Consider the following 12802-nt stretch of genomic DNA (forward strand, 5'->3'; position numbering starts at 1 on the left):
GCAGGTGACCAATCCCAGATTTCCAACAGAGGATGTTTTTATTCTGTCCAACAATGCACATGGACCTATATCAAGTCCGGAACTCCTCATACTGTAAATCACAAACCTCAACAGGACCCCTTAATCTTCTGACTTGAGAATCAGCTTCACTTGTACTGCCAGTCTTTTTCACAGTCTTAATGCGGACATTTGTAGCAGAGTTCCTAACCCAGCTGATACCGGACTTTTTCTCTATGACGTCAGCATTACCTTGGTTTCTATGAATTACAAAGAGCCATTAGAAATCTCCATGTACAGCATCACTTTCAGTAATTTTCTTTTCAGTTCCCACATACTGTATTTAAATCACTGTCCTGACACTGGAGACAGCGAGAGGAGATTTGAAATTATAATACAGTTGCATAAGCCAGCATTGATAGTGTGCAGAAAATGGACCAAATGAAAACTGTCATATATGACACCTGCAACTTGGTGTAGGGCAAACTGCAGCAGAGATGGCTTCCACAGCCGGAGAGACCTAAACTTGCTGCTTAAACAAGTGCCCCACAGAAAACATATGAGTTCCTGGAGTGAGTGGCTGAAGTGTTGGGGCAATGGCCACATGTGGGGAAAGGTGATTACATTGAATTTGTCAGAACTGCAGGGTGGGTGGGCAGGGAAGGATAGAAGATACTTAGAAAAATAGTAGCAGCACTGTTTTGTTTTTTTTCATTACTGAGAAAAAAATCAACATTTGATATACTGTCAGTTTGCACCTAAAACCTCCTAGATAACCAGTTCCAAATGATTGTGAAAAACATTAGCTGAAGGAAGCACATACTGACATCATGAAATTTAGATTATCAGGTTAAAAAAAGCTGTCTGTTCCCTGTTCCCCCTGCTCCGTCCCCTCTTTTTAGCAACTGGGAGGAAGAAACTTGAGACATTTTAACAAATTCTGTTACCAGCTTCATTTTTGCTATTGGTTTTATGAGGGTGAGGGATTTGTTCAGCTGCTACAGTAATGGTCACAACATAAACTGTTTAGATGAATTGGCTTTTTTTCCTCCTAGTTTAAAGCGACTGACATTATAGGCAGCTTTTCTTAAAAATGTTATGTACAGGAATTATATTTACCTCCTACAATGGGAGGCAGTGTAATGTCTCTTTAAGTTTAAAGTTTCTGTGTCCAGTATTAAAAAAACAGAGATTGATACTGTAGATGGCTCAGCTACAGCATGTGGGCATTCATGGCTACTTGCTCAGACTTAACATGATTTCTATCTTTTCCTGTTTCTGTGAATATTAAATGAGAGAAAGATACTTAATTTGAAAGGCTTATTTAATCTGCCTTCTCTTAATTTGCTTTGTTTACTGAATTCCATTTCCATAGGAGAACAGTCTGTAGAACTGTCTCCCCTGACTAAACGGTTCAAATGAACTATGAGTAAAACCATTTAGATACAATTCACAACCATGTTTTATTAATAACAACTAAGAATGCTACTGTAGCTCTGTAGGCAGTGAATTTCTGCAGGCTTTTATCGTTGCATCTGCATTATTGTCAGAATCTTTTAACATTGTGTAACTGTATCTCAACAGAGCTTTTAATAGATATGTAATCACATAACACGCCATTAAAAGTTATGTAAATAGCTATTTCAAGATGCTTAATTCAGCACTCATAAAGAGGTGTTTACACCCTTTAAAGTCAGCACTAGGTTGTATTAATGATTTTTTTTAACATACGTCTGTATCTGAAAGGCAAGTTGTAGCCATATGTCACAAAATTTCTCCTTTCAAAGACAACCTCTCCTTTTGGAAAGCAAATGCAAATGGCTCCTCACTCTTTGTGATGCTTACTGCTTTTCTGATGGGAAGGCAAAGTAATCTATACATTAAGATTTTATATATATCTATAAACATATCTCTATGCCCTAAAGAAAGGACTAGATAGACTAAAAAGCTATGATGACAGACAATTCTTTTTTTTTCTTCAGCCTTTGGCACCTCACCATTGTTCACCTGATGTTTCGCTGTGTATACTATATAAATATATTTATGGTTTAACCAGATAAATGGAGCTGTCCAAGAAACCAGACCTCAAATTCAAAGGTGAGAGGTCACTGCTTACTGACATCGATGGGCAAACACAACACAACTATGCCAGGAGAAACTACTTTGCCTAAGAGAAACTTCCCTTGTATTTGAAGTGGGGTACAGTTTTCCATGCTAGATCAAATCCTGAAGCATTAAGTTGCACTGTGTTCATGTTTTGGGGGTTTTTTTTCCCCTTAGGCATAGCAGAAGCATTCCTACATACCTTATTTGTAAGTTTACAAGGGATATAAACCACTGGTAAAAACATCTCAGATGGGAAATGACCATCCGCTAATTATGATAACTTTTTTTCCCTTCGATTTCTGCACAAATCCTTAGCTTGTTGCAGTTAAAAATTTTCTGGCATTGTAGCTACTTCTGTTTATTTTTCTTGAAAATGTATTTTTCTCTACTTGAAGAACCAAAAATTTTCTTTAGGGAGCAGATTATTTTGCAGAAAATAAAAATCCTTAAAGTTAAGTATCATGCTGGTAGAATTATTTTAAAGAACAAGACAGTAATAACTAGTCCCTAAAAATACGTTTCCATGATATAGGAACTACTAATAATACTTGCAGTCCTCTTCAACTAAACATTAGGATTTCAGTACAGTTGGCTAGTAATCTGAACTAGAATCACAGAAAATAAAATTTTCAACTGATTGAGTAGTTCAACCAATGTGGTGGCTTTAAGAGAGTTGTAATGGCAATTTTTCTCTGTGTAACACTAGCTCACAGACGTCATGTTGATTTTGAACCTATGAAGACCCCAAGGAGGAGTGAAGTTTAAAAAAATTAATTCCCTTACAAGAACACCTGTTAATGGCCCAGTCACTCACTGATTAAAACAAAATTGATTAAACAGTTTTGTAGTGGAAGCGCAATTCAAGATACTAAATTTATAAAGTTACAAAAATCCTTTATCAGAAGATAAAAGAAGACACAAAAGGAAGCTTGAATTTTTTTCTTTTAAATTATTTATTTTTAATTGTTTCCCAGAATCACTTTTGTTGAAAACAGTAACTCACAATGATTTCAAAGGGACCAGAACTTCACCCATTTTCCTGCTTCACTCCTCATTTACTGAATTTGTTAGAAAAACTGCTTCCAGAGAGTGAACAAAGTAATTCATAAACAGGAAAAAGTAGTCTGAAACTCTATTAATAACCAACTTGTTTTTATTAGAGCAAATACAGTTGTGAAAACTGTACATTGTACATTTTGGGTCAAGAATTTATTATAAATAAACTCATAGATAAAGAGTTCATTCTTTGACAGCAAGAAACTTTAAATAGACAAAGTGACATAATATTAAGTACATTGGCAGGCTTCATTGTGCTGTCCAAAATGTAGTGTACAGTATAACAACCAATTATAAATAGCCTTTCATGTAAAATACAACTGTGCACATTTTAGAAAAATACCAACGATTTGTTTGAGCTTTGTTTTAAAAAAGCTTATAAATCATACATATTTATAAATGGTACTAACATGCTTACTTAAATTTATAAACATTTTTCATAAGCTTTGTTACCCATTATTTCCAGAGCATAAAGTATTTTAAATAAACATTTAATAGGAATTAAATATGTCAGTTACAAAATTACATCCTCATGTCAGGAGACACGGGGTGATTTAACTGTGGGATGGAACACTTCATCCATTAAGTCAAGGCTTACACAGTAACTTTTAAAATTTTGTTCTTATTTAAAAATTACTTTCCTAAATTTAAAACACAATTTAAACTTTTTTTTTCTTTTTAAAAATAAATATACAAGTTTTATTTTCATTTGCTCTCTTTCTGCTTTCTTCTTTATCCACACTGGTCAAAACACAGGATTCTCAACATACTTCTGTAAAAAACACCATGGTGTTACTGCCCTGCTCAGAGCTGCTTCGCTGCACTATATTCAGTCCATACCTATGGTACTTTAATAAGCTGAATCAAAAAATAGCTAATGTATTTTGTAAGAATGTTGCCCATTAAACCATGCAAAAACTTAAAAAGTTTACAAACAGGTTCAAAAACTATACTGTATTAGAAAGAATTTTCTAATAGAGCTAAAATAAACCATAATACAAGCCCTTCGCTTTCTGCAGGTTTAAATTAAAATATTTACTTGCCAAATGATCACACCACATCTTCAGTAAATAAGCATGCATTTGATTAATATAGGGTACAATAATTACAGTATAATGGCACATAAAAAGAAACATGATCACATCGTTTGAACAAAGGGCTATGAAACTACTTAAGACAAACCTTCCCAATGAAAAATTTTGAGGCTTTTTTATGCTGAGGTAAAATTATAAATGGATTTTAAAGACACTGAAGGCATCAAATCCATAAACAATAACTTAACATTTTTAAATGCTCTACCTGAATGTATTCAACACAAATCTAGTATTTTAAAATTATGATGATTTATTATGAGCATTAGCTAGCTTAACTGTCATTGGCATTAAGGTGCACCCAGACAAGACTTTATTAACCGCTGGCAAAATACCTCAGTGTTGATACATAATAATTGAAATCACCAATTACCACAGCACCAGAGTTAAGAAAAAGAAAAAAAAGTTAGCATGCAAACCCTACAGCTCATCCTTCTTGGCTTACTCTGATATTCCACCTCCTGTTAAGAATGTGCTGATACCAACATAAGATTCTTATTCTTTTATTATGAAAAATTTTGCTTGCTTTGGCCTAAGCATTTGAGCATTTTTAGGAAGATATCAACATCTTTCAATTTTGCAGCAATGGTATATTACTTCCTAAACCTTAAAGCAAAATGACTCTTCAGGTTTAGGAAAATGAATTTAAGAATTTTATGTTTGGCCTAGGAAAATATATTTAGTTTTCTGCTTCTGCTGCGAGGCAGAACTGGTAGCTTTCTCCAGGTTGGACCAAACACTATGTTATGGCTATACATCAAATTTCATAAACAACAAATGAACAGAATCATGCAGAGGCAAATGAAACTCGATCTCCCAGAACACTGCAGGAGATGTTAAAAGCAGCAGGTAATGGAATAAGACTGGTGACTGATGCTGCTAACTATTTCTTCTAATGAGATAGGAGTGAACGCTGGAATCACTTCCACAGCAACAGAATCCTCTGACCACATTCCTCTGGCAGTCGTTTTCCCATCTCCCCACTAAAAACATCAGACGGTAAAATAGTAAGGCAGCTGTTAGCTTCCATCAACAAAAAGTGCAGCTCCGTACATTTCCAGTTTAGTCACACTCTGCTGGAACAGATGGGGAAGCCAACGCACTTCACTGGCGGGGCTGCTTCAGCAGATTATTTTGTTTGTTTTCCAACATGGCTGCTTGCTTCAGCTTTCAGAGGACCCCAAAGCCACGAGCCATCAGCAGAGAAACTGATCTGAGCCCCTGGCTGAATTTTCCAAGTTTCATCTCTCTTGCGTCCCATCCTAATTCCAAGCCTCCTTCCCTGTGTCTGAGTATGACAGGTGCCATTTAAAAGGCTGATGACACAACTGTAGAGAACTGTGGGCTAACACCACTAGTTGTCATGACTTCACTGAAGGGTCAAAACAGTTACAATATTAAATAACTATGTTGAATCACATTCAGGCATAGCTATAATTAAAGTGGGGAACATTAAAAGTATCAAAGAAATAAATATCATTTGAGGTGGGGTGGATATGGTGATTTTATACGAAAACAAGACCTTTCTTACCTTTCCTAATTCCAATCAAGTTAGAAAATGGACAAAAAGAATGGCTAAACCAATATTCAACAGCATTACCAGGGCGATCATGACTGAGTTAGGGCCCTGAAAATAAAACAAAGATATGAGAATTAATGCAGCCTTCCACACATGCACAGCAATGAACATGACCCGATTTTACAATTTCTATTAGTTTTGACCTTGATCTGAAGGATACAGACCCTGCTCCTGAAAAAAAAAGCCACTATCCTTGATATTCAGGTGAGCTAAGTATCATCTTTGTGAAAATTACCTTCATAAATACATGTGAGAGTATATAATCACGCTGCTCTTAATCACACTGAGATTAAACCACCTGACAAATATGACCATATAAAACATAAGAAAACAAACCTATTAACACAAAAGCAATGTTAGCTTAAAATAAAGCAAAACAAAGAATGTGAACTACATCAGGGAACCAGAATGCTCATCTTCATCCTTATAGCAGGTTCCTTCTCCAATTCCAACTCATTTCAAAACAGACAAAACAAATGCGTTTTAGGAAAAGAATACATTTTTTTGACAGCCAAAGGGGGGAAAAACGTTACTTACCATAGCACTAGCAAACATGTTTCCACTACAGATTAAAACCCATTTTATAGCTGCAAAATTAAACTTGTTTTGATTTACTCAGACACTTACCTTACAGACCTATGTATTGAAGAAATGAGAAGTCAAAAATCTCCTTCCCTTTGTAGTTACAGCTAAAATTGGTTATAAAACTTAGTAATTACAATTTTAGCTTTTCTGTGTGTCCAGAGAACAAAGTTTTTAATTATTTTAAGCAATTTTGGATAATATTTTTAAAAAAATAGGGATTCTTTCTTATGATCACTTGAAAAGATGTCCCAACAGATGAAAATTCTCAGTTCTTCTGTTCCCCTCTTAACATACTTACTACAACATATTTTTATAAAGATTTGTATACTCTTATATTTTACAGTTGTAGTGGCAGTAGAAACAGAGAAACTCTTCATTTAGACAACACTTTCCTAAATCACAAATCACAAAGCCCACCAAAAAATCTGTGCAGAAAACTATATTCTGAACTACATAAAAATCATTAGCTTGCATAGAAAGGCATGAATTTCATTAGAAATGATGAAAATTTTCCACTTTTCACATGAGGCATGCCTTACAGAAGTTTATTATGCTTCACGACAACATAATACTAACATTAGCTATATAATTTCTGGAACACTAAGACGGAAGAACTTGCTATTAGTAGTTTGCTGCAGCAGTGTAACTGGGAAGCTACTGAATAATACTTGTGTCATTATTATATCACATGCTCTCCTTCTGAAACAGTCTCACTGAACACTTTCTACCAGGTCACACCTTTACACAGTACATCAGATGGCAGGCCAGATGTGGACTGTTAAGTTCTCGAGGAAGTCACAAAATATGTATGTGAAGTACTGCTTAAATCTCTGGGGAGTCTAAACCAAATCAGCACCTCTGTCCATTTGCCCCAGTTCAGAGGTATTTTTTTCACGTGTTGAAGAACTAGGTGTTCAAGTTCAAACGATGATTAGATTACCAGGATGCCAGTTAAATCTTGCCAGAGGGGTAACGGTATTGGCAGCAGTATTCACATTTTGCTTAATGGCAGAATGTCTAAAATATTGACCAGGAAATTGAAAACAGGGTTTAATGACACCTTGGTCAAAGTGATTTTGAATAACAAGTTCCCACTTACCAGTGGTATGCCTTAACCATCAGGTCACAGAACAGAAGTGGAACCATATTCCTTCCTCCTTAGTGGAACTGACTCATCATGTGCCAAAGAATATGAGACAGAGAACAGGCATAAAAGGGAAGCATGGCTCCAGATATGGTTACATTTCTGAGCACAGCACTGTAAGCAGCCTCGCTGTAATACTGTGTAACTCAAGGTTAGTCTCTTCTTTCTCTTTGTGGCACAGCCATAATTACACTAGGTTGGGGCACTTTTATGCTTTTCTACTGTGAAGGAAATCCAGGTTCCTATCAGGATTCCCACCAAATGCATTTGGCAATTGTGAGATTTATGCATGAAACCCATACTGGAAGACTTGGAGCAATAAGACATGTTTTACTTAAAACAAAAGCTACTTTGAGAATATCTCAGTTTTGCTGTCTTGGAATGTCAGCGTAAACACCCTTAAGGAGTGAACCTTCCATTTAATGACTGCTTCTTTTGCAAAGAAATTCCCAGAATCTCATGACAAATATGCTAATATTACAAAGTTCTCTACAGGAAGTGTGATTTGATTACACTATTGATTTCCACTAAGACGTGGATTCAGCATCTTTCTTTCTGATGTTAAGAAACTGGAAAAGGTTGCCCAGAGAAGTTGTGGATGCCCCATGACTGGAAGTATTTAAAGTCAGGTTGGATGGGGCTTTGAGTAGACTGGTCTAATGGAAGGTGTCCCTGCCCACGGCAGGGGAGTTGGAACTAGATGATCTTTAAATGCCCCTTCCAACCCAAACCATTCTATGGTTTTATTATGCTATGATTCAAATAGGGACTCCCCATTTGATCAAAATAGTTCCCTTAGGTTGGCCAACAGTTCCCTTATGGGTTGGAATCTCATCTAAAGATTTTACAGTTATACTGCACAAGGAATTGCAAGGGAATGGGAAGGAGATCATTGCCAAATAGCATTAAAATTCATTGGGATTTGGCCACCTAGTGCTCTGCATACTTGAAAATAACATCTCTGGAAATCACATTGATTTATTATGACTGAAAAAAAAAAAAATTTGAACCTATTGGGACTTAACAGGAGCCAGGAACTCATTCATTACCTGAAATATATTGTGGAAAAGCACCCTGGTAGCTGCAAGACAGATTCTGACTGATTGACAAACAGGTACTGCAGTTCCAACAGCAGCTCGGTATCATAAGTGCACAGCCTCACAAAACTAAGCTTGCTGGAGGGGGAGGGGACTTCTCCTTTGATGCATCTGTCAGTCAGGGTAGGTATAATATTCTCACCAGAATAACATAGATAAACTGGGCTAAAAACCCTAGGGGCTACGGCCTGAATCAAGAAATCTCATCTACAAAGACAGAAGCAAGTGACAAATTCAGAACTGGGCTGTTGATTTTACATGATGATCATAGAAAAATGTGTTATCTCTTTATGATAATGAGTCTATGCTTTATACAAAGACATAAATCTAATCTACTTTGGCCTGCTATGTGCATTTTGTTTCCTCTTCTGACAACTACGCCCTTCAGCCCAAAGCAGGATTTCCTAATGCACTAAAAAATGATCAAACAATATTTATGGAGCACACGGTTGTTAAGCAATGAACTAACACCTTTTTGTAGACACCCAAGAAGTAAGTATTTAGTGCTTTAAGACAAATACCACAAATAAGACTTTAGTGTCCTGCAAGGGCTTAAAATAGCAAAAGCCACAATTAGTTTGAACAGTTCAAGAGTGATTAGAACAGGTGCACTAAAGAAGCTGTAGCAGAAAATCTTCAGTCCTGCTTAAAAATTGCCCTTTCAGCTTCTATTAAGTCGGACACTTACGTAGTTAAAAATATAACCATACAATTAGTTTTCATCTGGCGAGGAAAGTTAGCTATTTTCCTAAAATGTAACACCAGGAAGTATTAAGACTAGTCTTGTAATTCCACTGCATTAGGAATATCCATTAAATTCAGCATAAAGTTCCTGCTCAGAGGTTTTATTTAGGATCGGGCAAATACTGATCTATTTTTTTAATATCATGGTAGTTATAGCCCTTACTAAATGGATGCTAAGTGAACAAAGACATGAGAGTTGAACAAAAAGATGGGAATAGAAGTACACTGCGTAAGATTCAGAAAAGCATAAAGTCTTACATACAGGTAAAAACCAGGCTAAACACTCAGTGTTGTTTAAAAATCCTTACCTGCAAGATGAAAAAATTACAATACAGTAAAAGACTTGTGCCTAGGCTGGATCTGTCCTAGGGCAGCACACGGTCAGACATGGGCAAACAAAATGTGTATTCATGAATGTACAATACAATGGTGTTTTGTGAAATTCAATCCTATTTTTCACCCAAATCCAAGACAATCTCAAGTTAGCTCATACTCAGGGTGGGACAGCAGCATGCAAACTGAAACTGGAGCCAGAGGCGCTAACGAGCAGTTAGAAACAACAGTACTGGTTTATAGTCAAGCGTCTCTGTGTAACCTTCACACTGTGGTAAGTATAATTTACCGAATTATACAATTGGCCTAGTTCTCAGTGAAACAAGGATGATTTATCTCTCACAAATGACAGGTAATTCCTGCAAACAGACAGCTGTTTTTGAGCAGCTCATGAACAGTGACTTTGTCATTGTGCTTTTTACATGACTTTACCTTGATAAACTGACCCTTTCTTATGAGTTCCAAAATTATTTTAAACTTTGATTTTTGAACATCACAGAGTAAGTACATAGAGAAACACAATTAAATCTGTGACATAAGAAGTATGTGCTGATTTTTTTCAAGTATAATGGCAGAAAAGGGGACATCTAGAGAATCAGTACTGTTTGTATGACTAACTTATTGCACAGATGATACTCAGTGACATTCTTCAGGATGTAACAGATTCACAGAAAATACAAAACATGAATTTGATTACTTAAAACAGCTGCTGCAAGCTTTGCTGCAAATAAAGTTGTTTAAAGATCTTAATCCAAATTAAAGTTGATGTTTCATTCAGAAGAGAGATATGGCTGTGATTTAGATACATGGAAGGAAGAATTAAAAACTTTCCCTTTATATCTATGTTCTTAATACATTATCACCAGAAACTTGGAAAAAGCACAGCACAATTTTACAGAGCACTTTCAGATAATCTAATGAAAGTGCTCAATAAATGCTATAGGTTCCTTTTTTGATTCCAAAAACATGTTTTATCATTCCCTTTTCATGAGAGTGAGGGTTCTTTTCACTTTATGTTCCTTAGCAAATACATTTCATAGCATAATGAAATCACTTGTCAGGATGACTAAAACGCAATTGCAATTTCTTACTAAAATAAAACAATTCTCCAATGCAACTCTAGAGTTCTGAAGTCTCTCAACATTCAGAAGTGTTTGGGATAAAGAGAAGTACATTAACCAGGACAAGGGGGAATGGATTCAAATTGAAAGAAAGTAGGTTTAGACTAGGTATTAGGAAAAAATTCTTTACTGTGAGGTGGTGAGGCAGTGGAACAGGTTGTCCAGAAAAGCTGTGGAAGGCTCATCCCTGGAAATGTTCAAGGTCAGGCTGGAGGGAGTTCTGAGCAAGTTGGTCTAGTGGAAGGTGTCCCTGCCCATGGCAGTGGGGCTGGAAAGAGATGATCCTTAAGGTCCCTTTCAACTCAAACTATTACATGATCCCATGAATCTGGCTTCTCCTCAAAAACTGTGCACTCTTAGGTTAGTCACTGCATAATTCCAGCACACTGCTGAACTCAGTCCAGGAGCACTGCAGAATAGGCTACTGTTTTTCGAAGTTGAAAGGCAATACTAAAAATTAAAAGTCTCCAGGCAATTTTAACACTCATTCTGTACTGTTTTTCCCTCAAACTGCTAAGCCAGTAGGCTACTCTTTTGTGCTTTAATTGTTTTAGCATTTTTACTCACTTCAGCACTTTAAATAAACAAAGATGTAGGAAATTTATTCTATAAGGATAAAGTTATAGACACATATGGAAGACATATTTGAAATCACCCACGTACAGTTACGTATATCTTAGAATACTTTTATATTAAAAACAAATTCCTAACATCTACCTTCCTTCCTTATTGAAATGTTGGTAATAGGAATAGTGCAATAAGGGTGCTCCAAATAAAACAGAGGGAACGGTTCCCAGATGACCTGTAATATCAGTAAACAAACAGTAGCTAATGCACAATATCTCATCACTTTTACACCTTTCTTGATAACAGGCTGTAGGTTCACTGCCCTTATCCTGATTATTCTAGAAGGTCAATAAACTGCTGTTCAGGTGCCCTACTTGTTAAGATGAGGACTCGCTCAGCTCCAAAACGTTATTTGGAATGCAGGAAAAATAAGCACTATTTCTAGTCACTTAATTTCACCAGAGCTGAACAAACAATTCCAGTTCAGGCTAAAATTCTGTACATGCTTGCTCAACATTTACAAGCCTGACAGCTTTGTGTTACCCTACATAAAAGTCATATCTGTGAGATTTGAAAGGTCAAAGGGCTGATATCAGCTGTAATACAGATTTGCAGATTACAAAACCTCTGTGAACATCTACTTTGATCCGCACAGCACGGAATATAAGCTTCCTGCAGAACTACAGAATATCATCTTGGCAAAATGCTCATTATTGAACTATTCAGCGATGGGTCCAAAACCTCAGCATCAGAAAACTGATGTCACATTTAATTAATATCATTAAAAGCAACTTAAACCAAGACTTTTATCTGAATCTGTCAAGCTGTTGAATCTTCTTACACATTTGCTTGTTAGCCTGGAAAACCATTTTATAAAGCGTACCTAGAGGAAATGATTTAATATGTCAGGGTTTTTTTTTACCTTGAATCTTTCATTGTAAGACATGTTTTAATCACTCTTGCAGTTCTTTGTGGGACTTCCCCTTAAGGTTTTTTTTTCATTTTAAATCCCCGATTTATGGACAAAGTATTTTATTCCAGAAGTGGTTGCACCCGTGCCAAAAGCAGATAGAACAGACTCCCATGTACTCTTGCTTAATCTTTTCGGCTGATAAATCTAAGGATTATATTAACATCTCTGAACAACAGCAGCAGACTGGGAGCTCCTGTTCAGTTGCCTCTCTTGTCCTGATCCACCAGCCTTTTCCAGTTCTGATCCTGCATGGTTAGACTCTATTAATTGTCTTTCATATATAACACTGTATTTTGCTGTGCTACCCATGGATAATTATACTTGCACCCTTCTTAACAGTTGATTAGGATCAGCTTGTATTGGTCTTAAGTATTTACCAGTTTCCTGGTCTCTGTGTCTTCTACAAACT

At 36.2% G+C, this 12802-nt stretch overlaps 1 protein-coding gene across 2 annotated transcripts in view; it reads right to left on the minus strand.

Annotated features, from left to right (window-relative positions):
• Positions 1-3217: 3217 nt before the first annotated feature.
• The window catches only part of JPH1 (junctophilin 1), an 83999-nt gene continuing 74414 nt past the window's right edge, over positions 3218-12802 (minus strand). Inside the window, exons 1-3 of one of the 2 annotated variants that reach the window (XR_003572163.1) lie at positions 7514-8147; positions 5782-5877; positions 3218-5622 (exon numbers count right to left, since the gene is read on the minus strand). Coding sequence is in view for 1 of the 2 variants with exons in the window: in XM_027892283.1 (XP_027748084.1) it covers positions 5797-5877; positions 7547-7593 (128 nt within the window). In the remaining variant the exon portion in view is untranslated. Of the gene's footprint in view, positions 5623-5781; positions 5878-7513; positions 8148-12802 lie in introns of those variants that run through there. The other variant, XM_027892283.1, reaches the window with a different exon arrangement.

Source organism: Empidonax traillii, unplaced genomic scaffold (genome assembly GCF_003031625.1).
Source record: "Empidonax traillii isolate 1590-97213 ecotype Southwest subspecies unplaced genomic scaffold, ASM303162v1 scaffold344:size748272, whole genome shotgun sequence".
NCBI classification, from domain to species: Eukaryota; Metazoa; Chordata; class Aves; order Passeriformes; family Tyrannidae; genus Empidonax; species Empidonax traillii.